Raw genomic sequence first — 24,964 nt, 5'->3', positions numbered from 1 at the left:
CCCAGATGCCTTCAGTGTCTCGGCTTGTTCCGCTCCCCGTGTGGTTGGTGGTGTGCACGCTCACCTGTGCTGAGGCTGACTGGGGGCCGGTGGAGGGAGGGGCCGGTGACTGCTCCCTGCTCTGGCCTCCAGCATAACACAGCCTCCTGAGGATAAATGGCTTAAGCATGCTTTAATGTACCTTGCGTTGTTGGGTTTTTTTTGTTTTTTTTTTAAGTAATTTATTTAGTTTTGGCCGCACTGCGTCTTTGTTGCTGAGCGTGGGCTTTCTCTAGTTGTGGCAGGTGGGGGCTACTCTTGGTCGTGGCGCTAGGGCTTCTCATCGCAGTGGCTTCTCTTGTGGAGCACATGGGCTCTAGGGCACGCAGGCGTCAGTAGTCGTGGCACCTGGGCTTAGTTGCTCCGCAGCATGTGGGACCTTCCCGGGCCAGAGATCAGACCTGTGTCCCCTTCACTCGCAGGCAGATTCTTAACCACTGGACCACCAGGGAAGTCCCTGTACTTTAGTGTTTTCAAGAACTTTTTGGGTTTTTTTTCTGTCTTGATGAGTACACTTATCCTATAATGTATTAACTGCCTGTTCTCCCACCCCACAGCCACACCTCACTGTCTTGGAATCTTAGTTCCCTAGCCAGCGATCAAAACCTCACCCCCTGCATTGAAAGAAAGCACAGAATCTTAACCCCTGGACCACCCGGGAAGTCCCTTAACCACCTGGTTTTAAAAGGCAAACTTCTGAAATGTAAATAACTTTGATTAACTATAGACCTTTAACACAAGGCAGAATTTCTTCTATAAAGAAAGAGCCAGAGGGACTTCCCTGGTGGTCCAGAGGTTAGGATGTGGTGCTCTCACTGACATGGCCGGTTCGATCCCTGGTTGGGGAACTAAGATCCCACAAGCCGCACAGTGAGGCCCAAGGAAAAAGAGCTAGAAAGTAAAAGTGCATAGAAAGTGAAAGTGAAGTCACTCAGTCGTGCCGGACTCTTTGCAACCCCATGGACTATAGCCTACCAGGCTCCTCTGTCCGTGGGATTCTCCAGGCAAGAGTACTGGACTGGGTTGCCATTTCCGTCTCCAGGAGATCTTCCCCACCCAGGGATCGAACCCGGGTCTCCCGCATTGCAGGCAGACGCTTTACCATCTGAGCCACCAGGGAATCTCAGGGAAATTAATTCATTGACATAATTATCCACTGCCAATGTAGAGAGTACAGAGAAATCTTTTTAAGTCCAGAGGCTTCCCTAGGTAAACCTTATCTTTGTTTATCTTAGTACATCTCTCTTTCCAGCCCTTCCCCACTGAACACCCAAGTTTTGTATATCCAGCTGGCGACGTGACTCACTGATAGGCGTCTCAGATCTGTCAGGGACAGGACTGAACTCCTGATCTTCCCCACAGCGATCCTCCCCACTTTCCCAGTATCTGTTAACAGCAGACGCATCCCTGGATCTTAAAAGAATCCTTTGTTTCAATACCCAATATCCATTCAGTCAACAAATTCTTTTGTTCCAAAACTTGAAAATAAATCAAGAAACCTACCACCTCTGAGCCCCTCCCCTGCTTACTCTGGCTTAAGACCTCTAGAATGTAAACCTCACAAGGGCAAGGACTTCCTGCTATCCTGTTAATTGCCAGTGCTGTGCCAGGAATGGTGCCTGGCTTATTTTCAAGGTGCGACAGATATTTGTTGAATGAGTTCAGAAACTGATTTTGAGTATATAAAATAACAATAATACATTACCTTTACATGATTAAAAGTGTAATTTTTAAATGAGACTGTCATTTTGTTAATTTTGCAGTTCTTCAGTACTATCTGAGGTAATGTGGTATTTATTTAACATCTTTTATATCTGGCCGCGCTGGGTCTTTGCTGCATGGGCTTTCTCCAGTTTCAGTGAGCGGGGGCTTCTCGTTGAGTTGGCTTCTCTTGATGTGGAGCACGGGCTTTACGTGTGTGAGTTTCACTGGTTGTGGCACACGAGCCCAGTTGCTCAGCGGCATGTGGAATTTTCCCGGACCAGGGATCAAACCTGTGTCCCCTGGATTGGCAGGCAGGATCCCATCCACTGTACCACCAGGGAAGTCCTGGTATTTAATTCTTAAACCAAGTCTATGAGAGAGAAGAAATCGTCTCATTTTTAGAGGTGAGAAGACTAAACTCCTGAGAAGTTACATAAGGCCCATAATATGAGTAAGTAGCAGGAATGTGGGATTCAGGCCCAGAATACTGTGATTTTTGAAGCTCTGTACACACAGCCCTGCCCTGTCCCATTTAGAACAGAATGTGTTTTCAAGTCTCATAATAGGAGTCGCTCCTTTCTGTGGTGGTCTAGGTTAAGCTCTGGAAATGAATGAACCCTGACACCTCTGTAGCCTGAAATAGAAACATTTGCTTCTCATTCATGCCAAGTCCACAAGTGACTCAGCAGACCCAACTGTTTTCTTTAAAATGTTTTCATTTATCTGTTTTTTAAGAAAAAATGACATGTGATTCCCTTGGTGTATTGTTCTCAGTGACAGTATTCTGGATATTCAGACAAGCTTTTGTTTAAAGAATCAGTAGTTTGACTGAATGTTGGAGAAGAAATAGCGATACCAAGCCTTTGGGGGAGGCGGTTCTCCAGACCAGCGTCTCTCACTTCTGCCCACACACGAGCATCATCTCGCTTTAGAAAAGCCTTGGGGCCCAGGCCCTGCCCCGGGGCCCTCAGCTCTGTTGTCGGGGATGATGCCCAGTCCCTGTGTGTTTAAAATGCTGCCCACTTAATTCCAATGGAAAGTTGAGGTTCTGATTTTTTTGTGTGTCTTTTCTCATTTATTTTCTCTTCAACCTTAAAAAATAATTTAAGTTTAGGTTAAGATTAAGATAATTTACCTGTTCCAGTCCCACGGATTTAAAGCGACTGACTTAATCCTAAAAATGTTTCTCTTCTTGACTCCATCATGGAGTATTAACAGTATCAGCTATGAGCACAATCACTGCTTTATTTTCCTCCGCCTTTATGGTCATTTTATTTAAAATAATGCTTTAGGCTGCCCTGAACACTTGATCCTTTAGAATTGGTGGTTTGTAGACTAGTCGATTACAGTGAGGACTGTTTAAATGAAGATGGCTGTTCTCTGGTTACTGTGTGCTCCCGAACGTCTAATGAGGCCACCTGGCTCCACGGCTCTGTGCGACAAACACGTATTTCTGATGTGGCCTACACTGCCATTTCTCTGTTACTTACTACCTTATTTTTCCAACATTTTGTTGCTCCTTTTAATGTCTTCATGTGAAAGGATCTTGAGGATTTGCTTTCTATGTCTTTATCACATTATTTTAGAATATTAAGGCAGTCTTTGGATTTTGCAGTGACACCTGGAGATCAACCTGTAATCAACCTGTACACCTGTTGTTCGCTTTGCATGTTATTTTGAAAACCAGGACATTTTTTTAAAAACATCCTCACTTGCTGGTAGTGTGTCAGGTTGTGGCCTGAGCGCCCCTTGTCCCAGCCTGGCTCTCGGCTCACCGCCCCTCCTCCTCCCCGCCTTTGCCTGCCTGCCTTGTGCTTCTCCCTCTCTGCCCACTGGGTCTCCTGCGTTTCAGTCCTGGCCCAGTCCTGGCCCACGCTCTGCTGTCCTGGGTGGGTTCGTGTGGACTTTGTGATGTTGCCAAATAGAGAGCTTACATCAGTTTCCATCATTTCTCTTTATTTATTGTTATACCTCTGGTTACATTCATAGGAGGTCCCCCAAAACTCCGTGAGTTAAACCGGTAAAATCAGCATATGAAGGAAGAGATCCAGTAGCTATGGAATTCGTCTTTACAAAGACAGACTGTCTTTCAAGTCAGAAGTAGGAAGAGCAGGACAGCGTGAACAGTTAGAGGGCACCTCCGCCAAAGGAGAGCGGGTCTGGGTGCTGAGAGCACAGGGCCTGGGAGAATCCATCACCCTGTACCTGTGCCCATGAGTGGCCAGGCCCTCGGGCTGAGCACCAGTGACCGTGGCGACAGCATCTGCATGAGCTTGTTCCTGCTCCGTGCCTCCGCAAGCCTTCTCAGCATAAGAGCTTGCACCTTAGGTAGTTTTCTTGGGAAGGGAATGTACTGACGAGTCAGCTTGCATGTCTCTTTGACAGTTGTGACTCATTATGAGTTAGTAGATTTGCATCCATGTTCATTTATCCATCTTCTCAGTATAGTAATGGTAATATTTATAGCAGCAGCAATTATTGACTACCTGGTGAGTTTGTATAGATTGAAGCCACCCCCCGGGGAGCTGACTGATTCAGAGGTGCTCAAGTTTCTCTGGAGCCATGAAACAAAACCAGAGGTCAGGCCCTGGTCGCAGCCCCCTCTGCTGCAAGAGCCCTGCCCCAAGCAGGAACCTCCTCTGTCCCCAGATACCTCCAGGGGCCACTGTTACACAATCACTAAAGTCATGGTTTGTGGAAAAGGTTGTGGTTTTAGAAAGGTGTTTTCCCTATGATCATTCAGTACCTCCAAGTATAACAGAATATCCTAATCCAGTATTTGTGCATTCTTGTGCCTCTTGTCAGTTCAGTTCAGTTCAGTCGCTCAGTCATGTTCGACTCTCTGCGACCCCATGAATCGCAGCACACCAGGCCTCCCTGTCCATCACCAACTCTCGGAGTTCACCCAGACTCACATCCATCGAGTCAGTGATGCCATCCAGCCATCTCATCCTCCGTCGTCCCCTTCTCCTCCTGCCGCCAATCCCTCCCAGCATCAGGGTCTTTGCCAATGAGTCAACTCTTCTCATGAGGTGGCCAAAGTACTGGAGTTTCAGCTTCAGCATCATTCCTTCCAAAGAAATCCCAGGGCTGATCTCCTTCAGAATGGACTGGTTGGATCTCCTTGCAGTCCAAGGGACTCTCAAGAGTCTTCTCCAACACCACAGTTCAAAAGCATCAATTCTTCGGCACTCGGCCTTCTTCACAGTCCAACTCTCACATCCATACATGACCACAGGAAAAACCATAGCCTTGACTAGACGGACCTTTGTTGGCAAAGTAATGTCTCTGCTTTTGAATATGCTATCTAGGTTGGTCATAACTTTCCTTCCAAGGAGTAAGCGTCTTTTAATTTCATGGCTGCAGTCACAATCTGCAGTGATTTTGGAGCCCCAACAAATAAAGTCTGACACTGTTTCCCCATCTATTTCCCATGAAGTGATGGGACCAGATGCTATGATATTAGTTTTCTGAATGTTGAGCTTTAAGCCAACTTTTTCACTCTCCGCTTTCACTTTGATCAAGAGGCTTTTTAGTTCCTCTTCATTTTCTGCCATAGGGTGGTGTCATCTGCATATCTGAGGTTACTGATATTTCTCCCGGCAATCTTGATTCCAGCTTGTGCTTCTTCCAGTCCAGCGTTTCTCATGATGTACTCTGCATAGAAGTTAAATAAGCAGGGTGACAATATACAGCCTTGACGTACTCCTTTTCCTATTTGGAACCAGTCTGTTGTTCCATGTCCAGCTCTAACTGTTGCTTCCTGACCTGCATACAAATTTCTCAAGAGGCAGATCAGGTGGTCTGGGATTCCCATCTCTTTCAGAATTTCCCACAGTTTATTGTGATCCACACAGTCAAAGGCTTTGGCATAGTGAATAAAGCAGAAATAGATGCTTTTCTGGAACTCTCTTGCTTTTTCCATGATCCAGCGGATGTTGGCAATTTGATCTCTGGTTCCTCTGCCTTTTCTAAAACCAGCTTGAACATGAGGAAGTGGAAGTTCACGGTTCACGTATTGCTGAAGCCTGGCTTGGAGAATTTTGAGCATTACTTTACTAGTGTGTGGGATGACTGCAATTGTGCAGTAGTTTGAGCATTCTTTGGCATTGCCTTTCTTTGGGATTGGAATGAAAATTGACCTTTTCCAGTCCTGTGGCCACTGCTGAGTTTTCCAAATTTGCTGGCATATTGAGTGCAGCACTTTCACAGCATCATCTTTCAGGATTTGAAATAGTTCAACTGGAATTCCATCACCTCCACTAGTTTTGTTCGTGGTGATGCTTTCTAAGGCCCACTTGACTTCACATTCCAGGATGTCTGGCTCTAGGTCAGTGATCACACCATCGTGATTATCTGGGTTATGAAGCTCTGTTTTGTACAGTTCTTCTGTGTATTCTTGCCACTTCTTAATATCTTCTGCAGATCCATACCATTTCTGTCCTTTATCGAGCCCATCTTTGCATGAAATGTTCCCTTGGTATCTCTAATTTTCTTGAAGAGATCTCTAGTCTTTCCCATTCTGTTGTTCTCCTCTATTTCTTTGCATTGATCGCTGAAGAAGGCTTTCTTATCTCTTCTTGCTATTCTTTGGAACTCTGCATTCAGATGCTTATATCTTTCCTTTTCTCCTTTGCTTTTCTCTTCTCTTCTTTTCACAGCTATTTGTAAGGCCTCCCCAGACAGCCATTTTGCTTTTTTGCATTTCTTTTCCATGGGGATGGTCTTGATCCCTATCTCCTGTACAATGTCATGAACCTCATTCCATAGTTCATCAGGCACTCTATCAGATCTAGGCCCTTAAATCTATTTCTCACTTCCACTGTATAATCATAAGGGATTTGATTTAGGTCATACCTGAATGGTCTAGTGGTTTTCCCTACTTTCTTCAATTTCAGTCTGAATTTGGCAATAAGGAGTTCATGATCTGAGCCACAGTCAGCTCTTGGTCTTGTTTTTGCTGACTATATAGAGCTTCTCCATCTTTGGCTGCAAAGAATATAATCAATCTGATTTCGGTGTTGACCATCTGGTGATGTCCATGTATAGAGTCTTCTCTTGTGTTATTGGAAGAGGGTGTTTGTTATGACCAGTGCATTTTCTTGGCAAAACTCTATTAGTCTTTGCCCTGCTTCATTCCGTATTCCAAGGCCAAATTTGCCTGTTACTCCAGGTGTTTCTTGACTTCCTACTTTTGCATTCCAGTCCCCTCTAATGAAAAGGACATCTTTTTTGGGTGTCCGTCTTGTATTTGTTTAAAATCAAGCGTTCATCTCCCCAAAATTGTTCCCATCCTTGGGACCAAGAAACCCTCATATGTCTTGTTGCTGGTAGGCCTAATTTACATACATACTTTTATTTACATGATATACCCAGTAAAAAGCCCTCTCCATCCTCTGCCCTCACTTTGGCTGCCTCTTGGACTTATTTCTTATCGTGCCCTCAGCTCGCTCACTCTTCTTACATGCTTATGCTCCCAGAGTAAACACTGTGACTGTTTAAAATCTGTTCTTTTTGTATCATTCTAAGAAGGAAAAGAGAGGGAAAACACTCTGGCATTCTCCAAGCTGCTTAACTATACTATCACAGGCAGTAGTGACTGTGACCGCTCCCCTTCTTGGGGGCAGATGCAGCCGCAGGGCCCAGGACGTTCTGATGGAGACGTGGGCGTGGGAACCCTGAGGGAGTGAGCCAGCACTGGTTAGGGAGGAACCAAGCATCCTCAGGGCGCTCACCCTACTCTGATTTCACCTGATGCCGAACGTGACTCTCCTACCTCAGGATCTCTGGACCCTTCATGCCGTCTACACGAATCTGAGACAGTCCTCCCTTGAAGGTTGAATCCCTGTGTTGTTTCTGGAGCCTCATTATTCCCTGTAGTCATCCTTTGTTCGCATCACTCCTTCCATCCTCTCCCAGTTGTGGTCATATCTTGGCTAAGTGAACTGTAACTTCCTAAGCGTTTTTCCTCTCCAGTGGCTTATCCTTTAATGGTCCTGAACACCATGGGAGCTGTTGAAGACCTTTTCTTAGATAATGGCCAATATTCTATCTGTACCTTTCCGTGGGGGTAGTTATTGAGCTCTTTGACATGTTATGATGATCATCTCAAAGAAACAGGGCTGTACAGTCTTCAGTGTTCCCTGGACCGTGTTGATTCAGGATCTGAGCTGGCAATGTCTGAGATTTAATAGCTTCTTACCCCAGTTCTCCCGTGAGGCCAAAGTGCTGCTCTGAGCTCATAACCAGTCACGTCCTAGACACGCTGGCCTCCAGCCTGCTCATGTTGAGAAGCAGAACCTCCACTTTGTGCAGCATTGACCTTGCGGTGGGTTGGAGAGGCAAATATTTACCGTTGTAAACGCTCTAGTTTGAAGTTTCAGTAGGTCGTTTTAGTACACTGACCGGCTGATTTCGGAACGGGACGGCGGCGTTTCATCCAGGAGTTTTAGCTGCGTCTAGTGCCCATGCACTGACTTCTTTTTTGGAATCAAACCCTTTAACAGACTTAAAACTCAGGCAAGGAAATTTAATGGTTGTAATTTTAAATAAGCATTCATTTATAAGTAAAAAGCATTTTTGAATCTATTACCATAGTTACCAAGTAGCTTCCCTGTGGTTCTACAGAAAATGGGCTCCATCCTACAGCATGATTCGAGAAGTGTGTTTGGAGGCAGGTGTAGAAAAGAGGGTGGTGTAGGTCTCCCAGAGAAGCAGGACACGTTCCCCGAAGAGCCTTTTTGCCTGAGTTTTCTGTGATCCTCTGCTAAACAGTGACTGTATTTGATTGTGAGTGGAGATTTCCTTTTATCTGAAACATACTATTAGCCAACTTAACTGGGTATCAGAGTTAAATTCAAACTTTAGAAGTCTACTGCTACAGTTTATATGGAGTGCTGCTATATTTATACAGGGTTTTAAACTTTTTAAAAAATAAAAAACAGACGTTGCCTGTATTTGTAAATACTAGCTATATCTCAAACAGAGAAGGCAGTGGCACCCCACTCCAGTACTCTTGCCTGGAAAATCCCATGGATGGAGGAGCCTGGTAGGCTGCAGTCCATGGGGCCACTAAGAGTCGGACACGACTGAGCGACTTCACTTTCACTTTTCACTTTCATGCATTGGAGAAGGAAATGGCAACCCAGTCCAGTGTTCTTGCCTGGAGAATCCTAGGGACAGGGGAGCCTGGTGGGCTGCCGTCTATGGGGTTGCACAGAGTCGGACATAAAATCAGGCAAATAAAGATGAGGCCAAATTTTTAAATCCAAGGATTCTAGGAGTGGCAGTTTCTTACTGGAAGGAGAATGCATCTATCCCTGTTTTCGTGCCTTTGGTCTTAATAGTATTTGAACATTAGAGTTTTGATAATATTTTGTGGGTTTAGGGTTGGGTAGGGTTTAATTTTATCTCAGTTTAATAAAAAATTATTTTCTCTGGAGACTGGCAGGCTGCTGACTGGAAGAATCCTTTCAGAACTAATTTGGAAGGATTGGATGGAAAGGATTCAAGGGGCTGAGTCATAGAGGGTTGGCAGAATGAGCGGTCAGGACAGGAATGCCAGTGAGCACAGGTGGGAGAAAGGGGTGGGCAAAGTTGAGAGAACGGTCTAGAACAGTTGAGTTCACTTGATCCCCAGTCCCATGTGCTGTCCCGTGCCTCTCTCCTCTGTGTTGACCACAGGCCCTCTGGGGCGCCTGGATCCTGTTTCGTGGTGTTTTTGTGAAGCTCTAAGGAAAGTCCTGGCCTTTTAGCTGAAAGTGCTAAAAGTGAACTTGGAAGTTCACTAAAACAAGAACTTAGGAAGTGCTTGTTAGTGAACTTGGAGAAACACACAGAGCACAACTTGAAAAAACTATTCAAATTTAATAAGCACATTGAGATAGTCACTCTGCAGTGGGAGAATAACTGTTCCACCCAAAGTGTATAATCGTCACTAAAACAGTCAGAAGATGGACATTTTAGGGAGCATTTTCAGGTGCAAAGTCTCTCCATTGCCAGCTTTCACTCTCCAGCTTAGAACATTCTCAGCATTTGCCAGCCTCAGGGATGGGGGAGGTCAGCGGGGCGGTTCCAGGCAGCTCAGACCCCACCTAGCAGGAGAAACCCTTCTGGCGCCTCTGAAAGCCCATCCAGGTTGGTCTTCTTGGGTCTTTCTTATCCAAACATCCTCACATCACGTGCAAATACTTTTCCTCCAACCTAAAAACAAACAAAAGTTGCCTTATATATTACAGGCCCATTTGAAGGAATAATTTTGCAGCTGCAAGGATATTTAGGAGCATGTCCTCCCGAGAGAATGCGATAACCCCTTTGAGTTTTAAAACATAGGGTTCCTTTTGACAAGTAGTGATACGGCCCACACTTCATAAATTGTTGGACTTTAGAGTGTATGATGTTCTAAGGAGCAGGTTTAGCAATAATCCCTTAGAGCCTGAAGCTTTTGTAAATTACGAGTAGACTTCCCATTTCCCAGACCACATCTGTGTCAGGCTTGTGTGTGTGTCATAGCTGCTTTGACTCCATTTCCTCTCCTAGTCTTTACTTTCAGTATTTTTCTAGTGTTGTTTTGAATATATCCTTGTGAACCACTGTGAGTCCATTTTTAGAATAGGGATATTTTTATTTTCTGATAAAGAATCTCAACAGCTGGTAGTAGCTTAACACTTAAACAGTAGTATTTTTGGTGGTTTCCATTACATTTGGTTCCTGCCTTTGCCTCGTGGGACGTTTAAAGTTGTTAGCAGAAAGTTATGTGGCCGTGCAGACGAGCATAAATTCAATCCAGCTGATTAATCAGTATCTATATCTGAAATAATTGGTGTCTTAATTGATTCCCTTTATGGGGAGTTCAGTGCTGAGTAGTCCCTGGGGGCCCAGCTCCCATGTCTCAGGCTTTTGAAGTCCAGACTTACACTCGGAACTTCTGCTGCAGCTTATTTTTTACTCATTCAAAAGCTAAATATTCTTATGCTGTTACCTGCCTACAGACTTTAAAGATTACCTGGATTAATCTTAAATGGCCATTGTAAAACCACATTCTAAAATTAAGTGACTATTAAGCACAGGCCTAGTGGCTGCCGTTACAGAACAGATACAGCCAACTGGGAGTTCCCTGCGGCAGCTCAGAGGCGAGTGTAGCATCTTACATGCCTGGAGGAGATCTGCCGTGCTCCTGCTGATCCATCCTCCTGTGCTGTACGAAGATAAACCGTTTAATGTACTATAGCAGGCAGTAAAATCCTGTGTGTGTTCTGACAATGAAGGTGGACTCGGGGGTGGTGCACTTCACCCCCCTGACCCGGCCCAGGATCGAGCAGCCCTTCAAGCTGGTGGAGAAGGTGGTTCAGAATGCCTTTCAGTTCCGAAGGAAATACTGCCATCGAGGGCTCGGGTAAGAATGCTTTTTCCTGCTTGGTAGCACTTTTTACAAACTCCTCAATCACCTTCCAAGATTAGGAACTGATGTTTTTACAGTTGTTCAAACTGCCGTAAATATTACTCTTAGTTCAGATCCTGTGATGAACAAACTTAACAGCCACTGAGGAGAAAGCAAAACGTTGTCTTAACCGCATATGCCACCGGGAGGTTCTGTTTGGTTTGGTCGTAAGTACAAACTAAAACTGACATCACACAGTTTGCAGTGAGGCTGTACTGGGCGGTCATCATTTCACTCAGGACTCAAACCATCTGAGCTGTTGTTACTCTTGACACTTCTGCCACTACACATGTGGTGTTTTCTCCAACGCGAGAAGATTCCCTAATTCTCCGACCACCACCTGGGTGTCGTGCAATTTAATTCAAGTCTGATAACTCACTGCCTGGCATTAACGCAGACACTAGTGGCAAGTCCCAGGTTGCTGCTGATATTTTCTGACTGGCTGTAAATCGGCAGTTTCCATGATCTCGTCCATCTTCAGCCTCAGCAATCTGCTAGAATGGCTCATAGTACACTTACTTTCATGTATTGGTTTTAAAAGCTATAACTCAGGAACTGCCAAAGTTGGAGGAGAGGTCCAAGACATGGTTTGGGGGCGGGATGCCCTCTCGAGGTTTCTTCCTTCCCAGCACCTCGTGTGTCCACCAGCCTTGAAGCTCTCCTAACCCTATTATTTGGGGGTTTTATGAAGTTCATTACCCAAGCAGGACTGAGTAAAGCATTGGCCACTGGCGATCAAGCTCAGTTTTCCAGCTCTTCCCTCCTCAGACGAGCAGTGGTAGGTGCATCCTTCAGTCATATAATTGAGTCCCCTAGCCTGATGCTTTCCAGGGGCCACCAAGAATCACCTCATTCGCACAGAATTCAGATATGATCAAAAGGGGCTTGTTATGAATAACAAACGATGTTCCTGTCACCCCTTACACAGGAAATTCCAAAGATTTTAGAAGCTCTGTCTCAGGACACAGACCAAATATGTGTATCTCCTATCACACACTAAGTGGGTTTTTTAATACCCTCTTTCCATCAGGTTGCTATATCTTGAAGATTTTAAGGACATGTTTAAAATTAGGAAGCAAAGATAACTTCTGAGTAGCCAGAAAAACGTCTGGCGTATCCGTGAGATCCGTGTGTATCTGTTTTTATTAACAGAGAGCTCCTGTGTGTGAGCCTGAAAGGCCTCAAGGTCACCAGTGATGCTTGATAGCCAGTGACAGTCAGGAAAACATGTGACTAGGCCCAACATAGTCTAAGGAGGCAGGAAAGCAAATGTGTGTTTTTAAGATATCCACCTAATACAGTCAACTGTAGTTCTTTACATCAGTTTAGCTTTAGAGGCACATACTATTTTCTAGGGCTTCCCAGGTGGCGCTAGTGGTAAAGAACCTGCCTGCCAATGCAGATGTAGAGAGACATAGGTTCGAGCCCTGGGCCAGAAGGATTCCCTGGAGGAGGGCATGGCAGCCCACTCCAGTATTCTTGCCTAGAGAATCCCATGGACAGAGGAGCCTGGCAGGCTCCAGTCCATGGGGTTGCAGAGAGTCAGACATGACTGAAGCGACTTGGAACACATTATTTTCTACGATTAGCTAGCTCCATTTCAGTTCTCTCATTCTGGTTCTATGAAGAGTCCCCTTAGCATGTGAAATTACTTCAGGCCCAGCTGGACAGCTGCCTCCTGAAACCATTGGAATCCACAGACCCACCCTTGAGGATCTGACAGGACAGGTAGAATCCCCAGCCTGCCGTTGGAGTTAGGCCAGTGTTCATGCTACTACTTCTCTAGTTGGTGATGCTGCTGGCTGTCCTGGTACCAATAAGTGAAGGCACCCTTCTGGTTCACCCCAGCTCCCCGCGCCCCCCTCCCCCCGCCCCCGCCACAGCCAGGATGCACTGCCACAAGTTGGACGCAAGCTGGAGGTCACACAGGGTCAGGGAGGGAAAAAAAATCACAGAAGTACATCCTACGTGTAGCAGTCCTGGAACTGGCCTGAGCCCAGAGTTGGCCCTGGCATCTCCAAGACAACCCGCAGCTAAGTAATGAGCTCCTTTCACATCACAACGCCGTCCCCTGTGCCGAGATGGACCAAGTCTTGTGACCGTCTTTGACTTTTTGGTGACCCTCAGTCACATCACACCACACGGCAGTCTCAGATCACAGAAATTATGATCAGACCCCTGCTTGCCATGAAACTGAACGCAGTCAACTCACCCTGAAAATGTGGGGACCTGGCATTCCTAGTTGAGAAGACCATCAGCCTGTAAGAAAACTCTGTCGTCTCTTGCCACGACGTCTTCCAAGCCCTTTGAGACAAGTTCTGTTGAACCTCTGAGACTTGAGAGAAGAAAACAGAATCCAGGTGTAGCTTTGCAATATTTCAGTCAGTGTCACTATTCATTTTAAAACAATAATCTGATTGATAGATGAAATTTACAGTTTATACTTGAGTCAATTTTAAAGATGCTTCAGTTATCTTAAAGAGGAAAATAACTTTCTATTTTCACATGTTTTCTAACTTTAGGCTGGTAAATTCAAGTGACAGAGAATCAAAAATGCACCAGAAATAATACGCAATTTTTATATTTAAAATGTGAGGCACAAACTTGTATTTCTCTGAGAATGCAGCTGAGCATATGATAAATTTCCCTTAGAGATGCACGTACTGATTTGGCTTTAGAACTCTCTTCTCACGTGGTCAGATTAGCTCTGCCCTCAGTGGTGGTTCATACCTGTTGCCGGTGGTGTAAGCAGAGCCTCCTCCACGGGCTTGGGGCCCGCAGGTCTCTGCAGAGGCTCTTCTTCCACTCCCTAATGTTGTTGGAACCATGCCGTTTTCAAAGGAGGAGAGAAGGAGCAGCATCGTTTGTAGAATTAAAATGAAATTCTGATTTTTTTCCTCTTCTTTCAGAATGTTATTCCCTGAAGCTCGGCGATTAGAAAGCACGGGAAAACTGTTAGAGTTGGCAGATGTGGACCCAACTCTCCGACCTACCCAACTCACTGTCTCACATTTTAAGAGCCTCTGCGATGTGTACCGAAAAATGTGTGATGAAGACCCACACCTCTTTGCTTACAATTTCAGAGAAGAACTCAGGCAAAAGTCAAAAAAAGATGACGACAAGCAGAGCTGCAGACTGTAGCTGCTACTCAAGGGGCTGCCAGCCTGCCAGGTGCTGAACTTCTCATGTGTGCTCACAACTGTGACTTACTCCCCTTTTACAGCTTGGTAAAGAGAATAAATATCAAGTAAGATAGAGTACAAGCTTTAATATACATATATATACTGCATAGATGTGACATGTTTAGTATAAACAGCATCTATTACAACCTTACAAAAATGAAGTATCTGCACATTGTACCCCTAACCCACATTAAAATAATTTAAATATGCTTTAAATAAAGTGAAACCTAATAGCTGAAAGTATTGGAGAAAAAATGACCTTTTAAAAGCTATTAATCACAACTTCCCCACCTTTTTCTACATAAATTAGAATGCATTCATCTTAAGGATTCTAAATCATTTTGATACCTGCTCAAAAGGGATATAAACTAAGTAATTTACAAATTCTGACCAGTTTAAGCTAGTTTTCTGATCCACAATAAATTAAAATAACTTAAGTCTTTACAACTATTTGTGGGAAAATGTATCCTGCACAAAACCTAATAATGAATAGTGTTTCTGCAATTTTCATTTTGCCACCAGTTTAAAAGTGAAACCAGCAATGTAAGCCGTATCTGGGTTGGTCTGTGCTAGGACTTTCCATGGCTCTCTGTTTCATAAAAGCACTCTTCGTTGACAACCGATGTTAAGCTCTGGACGCTGAATTCTCGCTCAAGGACAGAGCTGAGATCAAGGTTGGCGTTTCCAGGATGACTGTCCAGGGACTGGTGACGCGTCTGCGCCTTCAGCAGGGTGCCCCTGTCCCGCTTGGTGCTGTTGGCCTTGCGTTTGATGGCGCAGAAGTGCCCCCGCACCAGCTTGGGCTGCCCGTCCTTGCTGGGCGGCTCTTCAGCCGGGTGAGCATCGGGGTCCTCAGAGATCCTCAGTCTCTGGAACTGGATCTCGATGTCTTTGGTGGGGCTGCCCTGCCTCCGAGCCTGGGGGTAGTCGTCCTCGTCGTCGCTCAGAATGTCGCTCTCTTTGATGAGACTGTCGGAGAAGTCGGCCAGGCCCGCGTGGGGGTGCTGCTGGGTATCCTGCCCCCTTCCGGCAGGGGGGCAGCCGCTGCTCTGGGTGCTGCTGCTCAGGCTGCCCTCGTCCGAGTCCAGGGAGCTGCCCTTGCCCGGCTCCCCCGGCCACTCGCTGCTGGAGGAATTCTTAAGGACTTTTAAGGACCTGGATGAAGCTGCAACGAGAAAAGCACACGTTCCCTTATGACAGAGGAACTGTTTCCACAATGTGTAACGTTGGCCTTGGAGGTTATGAGAGTTAACATCTTAATTAAAATTTTTTCATCTCACTTAAATTACTAACTGTCCTGGGACTTGAGCAAAAAAAAAAAATGTAGATACTGCAAATATGGACATTTTTTACTTATGTGTAGTTGAAATTTTAAGTTGGGGAATTTGGCATTTTTGGATGATAAGTTATCAGAACTTAATTACTGAGATAGCATAAGTTATAAAGTGTCATAAGGGCTAGGATTCTTATTTTGCTAATGAATAAATTTAACAGTTAGTGGCTAATAAAATCTAGGTTCCTTTCTTTTACTAAAGTACTTTGTAGTTTCAGAACTAAGATTACATTATTTCTCTGCCCACCTTCTCACCTGTTTATTTCCATTGTTGCTCAGGTAAAGATTGGAAAATGCTCTTTTTCTCATGAGAACTGTCTGTTGGATTTCTCATCAACTTTGAGATTTAACAAGAATATTGAGTTGCACACACGTGTATTTGTGTTTAACTCCTTTCTCTTGGGTTGAAAGGAAGAGGGGGAGTTCAATTGTGTTTCTGCAGACAATAGTATATTTTTGATGGCTGTAGCTTATTTTGCCAGTGGAGGAAAAAACAGAAAATATATGGTAAATCTGAAGTGGTCAAACTACCAAAAATGAGAGATACATTTTGCAAGACTAAAAACTAGATCAATGATATTAACGAAACAGTTATATAGAAAGCTGAAAGTTTAAAAAAACAGGCAGAAAGTTTATCTATACAGTGGGTTTACTGAGAGTGGGTATATTCGACTTTTTGACCTTTATTCACTTAGAATTGACCTTCTCTAGAGGCTTTGCACTGTTGCGAGCACTGGAACATGACAATGAGCAGAAACAAGTCCCTCGACTCCGGTACATTTCAGTGGACGAGAGAAGATGGTAAGTGTAGACTGTCAGCCAGTGGAGACAAGGGTTGGGGGTGGTTGTGCTTTACAAAGTGGGGAGAGGCATGTTTTAGGTTTCTTAAAAGAAATAGCATGGCAGTGACCACCTCATTCCATCCTGTGTGTTGGGGTCTGGTTTACAGCTTAGAAAGCTACTGCAGATCATTTACAAAGTGATGACTGGCTGCCCTGTTCTAAGAGCATACATGCTTGCAGAGAAGTTTATCATATTCTCCTGAGTACACCCAAGGCTAGACAAGTTCTCACCTAATTTGGCTGAGACAGGAACGCGGTTCTTAAGGGGTACCAGGCGATCCTTACATGTTTTCTCCAAGGGTAATTCACACTTTATGTGACGCCTGAAATTTTCCCTCAGAATAGATCGAATCACCTTGACGATGTTGGTTTTGCTTTCATTGTCACTAGAGGGGAGAGAAAACACTGGTTGTTTCTGCTGTCTCACCCAGCTTGCCCTTGTCTCCTGCCCTCCCGTGGTACATGAGGGCAGACTGACAGCAAGTTGCCCAGCCTCTGTATGCCGCGGCCTCTTGTCGCTTACAAAAGGAGTGAGGATTGATGGTTCTTGAACTTCCTGCAGGCACTAAGATTTGGATGTATATTTAATCAATGTATTATTCTACTAGAGCTGCAGTTGCCAGTTTGGAGAGGGTGGGTGTGATTCTGAAGTCATCAAAATTCAAGAGGGCACTAAAAATAAACCCATTTTTAAGAGACTATCATTCTATCTTATTCCCATTGGCTTTCATTTTTGGAAGGGAGTAATACCTGCAGCACAACTGAAAGATGGTCTCTGGCCGTCCTTCTATTTCTGACTTGGTGTGGATCAGCTCCCATAAGGAATTATTTTCTGTCCCTGTGTAAAAAGAAACCAGGGGCTGCAACTCTGCCAAAGATGCTGTGATAAAGGACACCCATGAAACTTTAAACCCACAATCTAAAGAGTTCAGTATTCCCAATTCTGACTCTCCTCATTTTCTTCTGGGGCTCAATTCTGTGTATGACTTCCACAATAGTTAAAAAAGTTAAATATGTTTTAGTTACTTTTTGTACATTTCGTGCTGACATTTCCCATCCACCTTGGTGCTTCTGCCCTACCTCTGGATCCCATCTCTGGGAAAGAGGTAAGTGAACCCCATTTTTCAGCCTCATCCCTTGGAAGGAGTGTGCTCAGGCACTTTAGGTAAAGGCAGCCAGCACCACACTCAGTCATGGTTCCGGAAACGTGAGTACTTCCCGCAAAAACCGAACAGGGACCCAGACCGTCACCGCGGGCCTCAACCTGGTGGTCTTTTCCATCAGCAGTGGCACTGGCACCGGAACAGGGTTATTCTAGAAGGATCTCTGAACATTTTGCATGGAAAATTTTTTTCTGTATCACTTGTAATACTGCTGAATCTTAAGGAATTTTCTGGTATTTCAAATTTTGTAAAAATTTGTGGACCTGTGTTTCTTTAACAAATTTTAGGGATGGATACTACCCTAAAATTATTAGAATAACTAGAAATGTTAGATATTAGGAAAATGTTGAAAACAATGAAGAGAAGTATTTAGCAAAGAAAAGTCATCCTCTAGCATTTACTTCCTTCAAAGCCTGTAAAGAGACATCACAGCACTCTCTCGTCCTCATTTTCCTTGCCTGTAAAATACCAGAAATTATCCCCAGGTTCTTTCCTCCTACTTTTTCATTCCATAGTTTGAAAATTCCCTGAAGATGTCTTTTTTTTCTGGCATTTGTACAACATGCAACCATTACCTGCTGTATTTCCCAGTCTGACTTGAAGCGCGGATATGGGGATCAACCAGCGGAACTTAAACGGATCCAGGTCAGCATTGCTGTGTGCAGGCCGGGAATTTGAGGGCTGTAAGGTGAAAACCCCCCAAGAGCAGGTTAGAGCAAGCTGGCTCCCAGGGTACATGTGCGCAAGGCGGGAACTGGGCGCTCTCCCTGGTGCAGACGCGCTGCTGTGTGGGGCTCGGGGTACAGAAGGGAATCGGGTCAGGTGAGCCCCAACTCTGAGGAAGCTCTCGATGGGCTGCGGACAGGGCAGCGTTGTGGTTTGGGGAGCAGAAGTCCTAGGCTTCTAAGCAATAATGACAAGCAAGCCTTCTATGATCTCATGTTACCACCTCTAAAGAGAAACCAAAATTATATAGACTGACTTCTATGGAACAGACATGGGTCATTTTTAGAGACAGAAAAGCTGCTTTTCTAGGTAGGCCCCCAGCACGGGTATTTGTGTCCATCTTTTCAGACAGACAGCTTTGATGGGGAGAATAAGAAATACCCCAAGTATCTGATTTGCTCAGTTACCCCAGGAATAAGCCACATCAGTTGGCCAGGCCTTGGTCCTTAGCAGGCTTCCCAGTTCAGTAACAGGAAGGTACAGTTCAAAAAGTTTGCTTTAACGAAAGTTAATTCATGTCTTACCAATTTCTTTTTCAGTTTGCAGTTTTCTTTATAAACCAATATGACAGCTCTCTTAAAAACTAAAGAGAAGAGAAAGAAATGTCATTATTTAATACACACTCTCCTAACATTGAACTGAAGCTGAGTATTTTAATAGAACAAAGCTCTTCAAGATTCCACAATGCTGACACACGGGAGAATAAATAGTACTTCCTTCTGTTCATATTTGAATCATGCACAAGTACTTGCTTATTTAAAAGCTATTGTTTGAATGAGATCCTGGCATTTTGTTTTTTGAATTCGTGTTTTATCAGAAGCTGAAGACATGGGGTTCATCTCAATGAGAACACACAGTCTATGCCCCCTCTCCCAGCTTTCAGTGGGAATTAAGACATTTTGAAGTGCAGCAAACTAAGATGGCAGATTTCAAAAATAGACCCAGGAGCTCTGTTCCTGTAACACTTGGCCAGATCCACCAAACCAAGCAGCAGAAGGGAGGAGAAGGTCGTGTGTGTACAGGGCAAGGCTTCTAAAGAGCTGGAAGCTGCCCACGTGAAGTCAAAGCCATTAGCGCAGTGACTCTAAGTCCTTCTGGAAATCAGGAGTTTGTGGGTTTAGGAGGTTCTTCATTCTTGCCAGCCCCTCAAGTTTACATTCTTGTGAATGGAATACTAACCAAATACTGTGAGTTCAAGGTCCTTTCTGGCTTTTCCTAGAGACAGAAATGGATTCAACCAGGACACTGTAGAGTGCATCAGAAGCTCCCCCATTGAAAGTTCTGTGACCTGAATGGTAAAAACAAGATCAAGGAGACATGGAAATCCAGGGGCGGGGGGCGGGGGTGGCTCAGGAGAGAGGGATCACACACATATGGTCATTGCTAAAACTCAAGTATGTTCCATTTTTATGGTTCCCATGAACACAGGGCCTTAAATAGCAGGTTTGAAAACATGAGCTAAGCACCACACTGAAAAATAAAGGTGAAGGCATTTTGCCCCAAGGCACACACACTGTGACCTGTGGGATGACATTCCTCCCACCCCAGGGTCAAAGTTCATCCCAAGTGCCTTTGAAACCACATGAGGCCTGCTAATAAAAGAGGTACCAACATTGAAACTGACTGTAATTTAAAAAAAAAAAAAACGTTTCCTGTTCTTGACTTTTTCTACTTAAACTACATTGCTCCTTATGTGTAGACTTTTTAAAGCTAGAGATGCTAAATTTGGTAATCCAGCCAGAGAAGAAAAGTAGGGAAATTGTCAAATTCCACTTAAACTGCTTTTATAAGTAAGGAGGTAGCCACCAATACTTGAGGTTAGAAAAGGGAAAAAAGGAAAAGCCTTCAATTCTCTTCCCACACGCTGACTCCCACTGCCTTTATCCCTCCCCTCCCCTCCCACAGCCCCAGCTCTCCATTTATAGTCTAGCCTCTGGGATTTGTCCTGACCTCACGCTCCACAGGAAGAGGAGGAAGAGGTACAGATACGAGCTAAGAACTAGTTCTTTGGGTACAGTAGTTATTAACAGAACAGATGATTACGCCTTTAGGCCAATGCAGTCAATTTTATGTTATATTTACATCTAAATCTTATAATAAGCATTAGGATCAAAAAGAAAATTTTAGGCAATTTCTCCTGGAGGTCACCTCCAGACCCACGGTCACAGGCATTCAGCCTCTCGGAATCCGAAAGTCCTACTGACCTCCTTCTCTGTTCCACTCTGCTCTGCTACAAGCTGGTCAAATACGGTCCCATAATCTTCATATATCTTCTGCATCTCATTGATGTGGCTGGCTACTTTTTCCATTGCCTTTAGTGCTTCTGCAAGATAGGCAGTCATAATTTGTTTTACAGTTTTGATTTGTTTGAAATCCTACCCAACAGCAATAATAAAAAAACCTTAAGATTCAAGCCAGAATTCGAGACCAGTTCTTAACTAACAGTAGCATCATTCAGATAGGGCTTAAATAGCCTATGGTAATCTAGTTATAATGAAGAACAGCAAAATTATCTTCCACCTCAAATTCTCCTTGAAATGAGGCAGAGTACAAGTAAAAAGCATCACTAATAATAACAGCTCCCACCTATTGAGCACTTTCTATCTGGCATATTCTCCTAGGTGATTTACATGAGGCATCTCATTTAATCCCCACAGCAGTGCAATCAGAATAGGACCTATTATTGATCCCATTTTACAGATGAGAAAATTCAGGTGCAAAGGGGGTTTTTGCCAGACATGAGGAGGAGCCAGAATTAAACCCAAGGCTGATTAGCCATAGGATACCTGCTCTTAAATTTTGCCCTCCTCCCGGACCACTTAACTGGAATAGTGATCAATGACAGTTCTTGAACAAGAACTTACAAAAGCCTCCATAAATATCCCCTTTCCAGAGCAACTGTTTGCATTTATGTTTGGTGTTAATTTGAACTTTATACATGGGCATGTGAGGGACAAAGTGATTTTTGTCAAGGTCAAAAAGCAAAGTTTCAAGTCACCTCCAAACTCACTATTTTTCATATCTTGTTCTTCTGATTCAGGATTTTAATTCCATCTTTAGAAGAGGGACTTTAAGCAGGCAATTTTTTTTAACAGACCCCTTTTAAAGACCACCTCAGTGCAAAGTGAACTATTCACACAGCAATTGAATCCTAATCATAATTTGTATCATTTATAAGTTTTAACTTTCAAACCAAAAAGTTTATCCTTATTACTTATGATACAATATGCTTGTCACAGAAAAACCGTTTCATTTACACTGCACTGTTTGCTATTCAGTAATACTAATATTTACTAGTAAGTTTGTTTCCCTCTCCATGTGCTTATTATGTGCAGCTTAACTGGATCTCCTAGTTCTGACACATGGAGAACAAATCCCTTTTACTCTCCAAACAGCATCTCTTTAAGGGATACTCATTGCTGTTCAGTTACTAAGTCGTACCAGACTCTGAAACCCCGTGGACTGCAGCACGCTAGGCTTCCCAATCTTTTACTATCTCCTGCAGATTGCTCAAGCTCGTGTCTGTTGAGTTGGTGATGCCATCCAACCATCTCATCCTCAGTCATCCCCTTCTCCTCCTGCCTTCAATCTTTCCCAGCATCAGGGTCTTTTCCAATGAGTCAGCTCTTCTCATCAGGTGGCCAAAGGATTGGAGCTTCAGCATCAGTCCTTCCACTCTAATTACTATCAAAGTGAGGGGCCCTGTGTATTTGACAAACTTAGGCTGATCATTTCTGAGGTTACGAAGACGACACATCGGCGTCAGCTGGTAAAGCTTCATCTGTCCTTGGGAGTTCAGTCTCCACTCGCAGCTGTCCACAAGGTGGAGCCTCACACAGCAGAATGGATCAGTAAACAACACAGAACCTCACAAAGTTGTGGGGGAACAGGCCCGGGCACAGGTCCTGGCAGCACTATTTGTTAGACACGTGACCTGAAGCAATTTATTTCAACTCCCTGAGCTTAAATTATGTTCTTTGAAAATGGAATCGTCCCTCCAAAGGGCTATTCCAATGAGATAATTGGAAATGCTGTGCCCATCTACAGGGGTGGCCATAATGCCTAGCTATTTGCACACACTAAATGGTACCTAAAGGTGAATAATCACGATGCTGAGAAGCATTCCGAATGTGACACCAGGCAGCTGTCAGGTCCCCCCTCGGCCCCCGCTTCTTACCCGTCAGATGATAGTGCTCCTCGCTCTCGTGGTCCGTCAGGGACACCAGCTCCTTGAGCAGCAGCGGGTACTTGAGCACCCTCTGAACTGGCTTGATGAGGTAAGACTCCAGCGTGGAGGAGTGCTGCTTGGTGGGGTTCCGGGCATCCAGAAAAGCCTTAAAGGCTTTATCAGTTTTAGCTGCAAGCAGATGGATTAAAAGACCCTTAGAAGAGCACAGCAGGATGATGTAAATTCCACTTCCTTTAGGTTTTAATGGAATTACAGATGATCCACTGCTACAGCCCTCCTAATGACATCCTTCCAGGAAAAAACCACCTGCACCAGTGGGTCATGCACCCGCTGTCAACAAGGACTCAGCATCATCGCTTGGTGACGAATCCCACAAACAAAGGGAGCTTGCTGGGCTGCCAGAAGGGCCCCAGCCACAGACCAAAGAAGAACATGGAGTCAAAATGCAATGGAGTCTGACTTTAAAGGCACGTTCACCTGCAGACCCACAAGACAGATTGAAACTCACTTTTTCAGCGTCTATACCAAATAATTCATAAAGCCACAAAACAGTACTATCCAAACCTACACCATCAGTTCAGTTCAGTTCAGTCGCTCAGTCATGTCTGACTCTTTGTGACCCCATGAATCGCAGCACGCCAGGCCTCCCTGTCCATTACCAACTCCCGGAGTTCACTCAGACTCACGTCCATCGAGTCAGTCATGCCGTCCAGCCATCTCATCCTCTGTTGTCCCCTTCTCCTGCCCCCAATCCCTCCCAGCGTCAGAGTCTTTTCCAATGAGTCAACTCTTCGAATGAGGTGGCCAAAGTACTGGAGTTTCAGCTTTAGCATCATTCCTTCCAAAGAAATCCCAGGGCTGATCTCCTTCAGAATGGAGATCAAAAACAACAGAATGATCTCTGTTCATTTCCAAGCAAACCATTCAATATCACAGTAATCCAAGTCTATGCCCCAACCAGTAACGCTGAAGAAGCTGAAGTTGAATGGTTCTACGAAGACCTACAAGACATTTTAGAACCTACACCATACCATTCACAAAATTCATAGAGCAAAACAAACCAGTATTTTTTTTTTCCACTGACCTAGGACAGATTGCTACTTACTCTGTACACTTAAGGGCTATTTTTAAAGCGAGATCTTTTTTTTTTTCCTTTTCCTTTAAAAATAAGTTGACAAGCACTGCAGCTTCCATCTCCACAGCTCCGAGCAGTCTATGCCTTCCACCAGATTCAGACCCCCCTGGGCAGTGAAAACCCTGTCTCTGTGCAGTGTCATGAAGGTCCACTCGTGAGCCCAAGTGCATTTAATGTTTCAGAGTGCTTGTGGACACCTCAGCTGTTGCTTTGGATTCCACATGCTGGCACTGGTCCACCAGCCGCTGGAATTCAGCCAATTTGAAGGAAGACAAACCTTTATTTGGGGTTTTATACAAAAGGCAAAATACAACTTGTAGGAGGTGCAGTACCATTTTGAAAATGGCTACGAGACAGCGTGGATGGTGAGATGACCGTTCATCTCTGCGACAAGGAACTGAGTAAACCATCTGTATGCTTTTAGTTTATTATACTGCCAAGAAGGCATTCCTCAGAGGAAAGTAGTTGTCTCTGGTTTAAAGAACTAGACAAGATAGATTTGGGCTGTGTCTTGTTAACCTCTAAGACTTCATCTAGAGGGTAGCACTCTAAGACTCCATTTTTCAACTTGAGCCTATTCTAAGATGCTATGAAGTTCTGGGTTTTAAACTAAAGGGCAGAACTGCATCCGTGGACGTGACTGAACACTCGCAGTATCTGAAGGAACCCTCCACACCCTCGTGACACCACAGAGAGACCACTCCCCGGTTCTGAAATAGACATATGGAAGCACACACTCGATTCTTCATGGCAACGCCATTAGGAAGCATTTGATGAGAGAGAAAAGGGACTTGAAATGCAGCTTGGCTGCTCCTATCCTGTTGACACAACTAAAAACGTTCCAATACAAAAGCCTCTCAAACGCTTGCCACTGTCACGGACAACAGCCCTGATTCACTGGCTTCCAGACAGGTGGCAGATCTTCACAAGAGTAAGCACACGAGGGCAACCTTAACTCCAAAGGCAGCATTCACCTCTCGCGGGAATCATTTCTTTCTCCCGGGAATTTTATATTATGAGTTCAAGAGTCAGTGGGTTCAGATCCTAAAGGATCTGCAAGTACACTTGAGAGAATGCAGGTAGCCTGGTGACCTTTCCTGGAGACAGTTCAGATGACCTTAACTAGGATGACATATATTTTCATAAGATGCCTTCCTCTATAGGACCCGCGCAGAACAGGAGCAACCCCTGGGGACCTGTTTCTGTTTGACG

General features: G+C 44.5%; 2 protein-coding genes across 6 annotated transcripts in view; one reads left to right on the top strand and one right to left on the bottom strand.

Moving 5' to 3' along the window:
• TFB1M (transcription factor B1, mitochondrial) overlaps nucleotides 1-16,069 on the top strand; it is a 67,118-nt gene extending 51,049 nt beyond the window's left edge. Inside the window, exons 6-7 of the mRNA XM_027551913.1 lie at nucleotides 11,010-11,137; nucleotides 14,092-16,069. Coding sequence (XP_027407714.1) covers nucleotides 11,010-11,137; nucleotides 14,092-14,323 — 360 coding nt within the window. The 3' untranslated portion in view covers nucleotides 14,324-16,069. The remainder of the gene's footprint in view (nucleotides 1-11,009; nucleotides 11,138-14,091) is intronic.
• The window catches only part of TIAM2 (T cell lymphoma invasion and metastasis 2), a 237,405-nt gene continuing 222,030 nt past the window's right edge, over nucleotides 9,590-24,964 (bottom strand). For all 5 annotated transcript variants that reach the window (XM_027551907.1, XM_027551906.1, XM_027551905.1 and 2 more), the window contains 10 exons: nucleotides 22,606-22,785; nucleotides 20,633-20,751; nucleotides 19,608-19,716; nucleotides 18,953-19,011; nucleotides 18,278-18,383; nucleotides 17,290-17,377; nucleotides 16,771-16,925; nucleotides 13,913-15,529; nucleotides 13,395-13,517; nucleotides 9,590-9,945 (listed from right to left, as the gene is read on the bottom strand). In XM_027551907.1, coding sequence (XP_027407708.1) covers nucleotides 14,934-15,529; nucleotides 16,771-16,925; nucleotides 17,290-17,377; nucleotides 18,278-18,383; nucleotides 18,953-19,011; nucleotides 19,608-19,716; nucleotides 20,633-20,751; nucleotides 22,606-22,785 — 1,412 coding nt within the window. In that variant the 3' untranslated portion in view covers nucleotides 9,590-9,945; nucleotides 13,395-13,517; nucleotides 13,913-14,933. The remainder of the gene's footprint in view (nucleotides 9,946-13,394; nucleotides 13,518-13,912; nucleotides 15,530-16,770; nucleotides 16,926-17,289; nucleotides 17,378-18,277; nucleotides 18,384-18,952; nucleotides 19,012-19,607; nucleotides 19,717-20,632; nucleotides 20,752-22,605; nucleotides 22,786-24,964) is intronic.

The sequence above is a fragment of the Bos indicus x Bos taurus genome, chromosome 9 (assembly GCF_003369695.1).
Source record: "Bos indicus x Bos taurus breed Angus x Brahman F1 hybrid chromosome 9, Bos_hybrid_MaternalHap_v2.0, whole genome shotgun sequence".
In the NCBI taxonomy this organism is placed as follows: Eukaryota; Metazoa; Chordata; class Mammalia; order Artiodactyla; family Bovidae; genus Bos; species Bos indicus x Bos taurus.
This window is presented reverse-complemented; position numbering and strand designations above follow the sequence as displayed.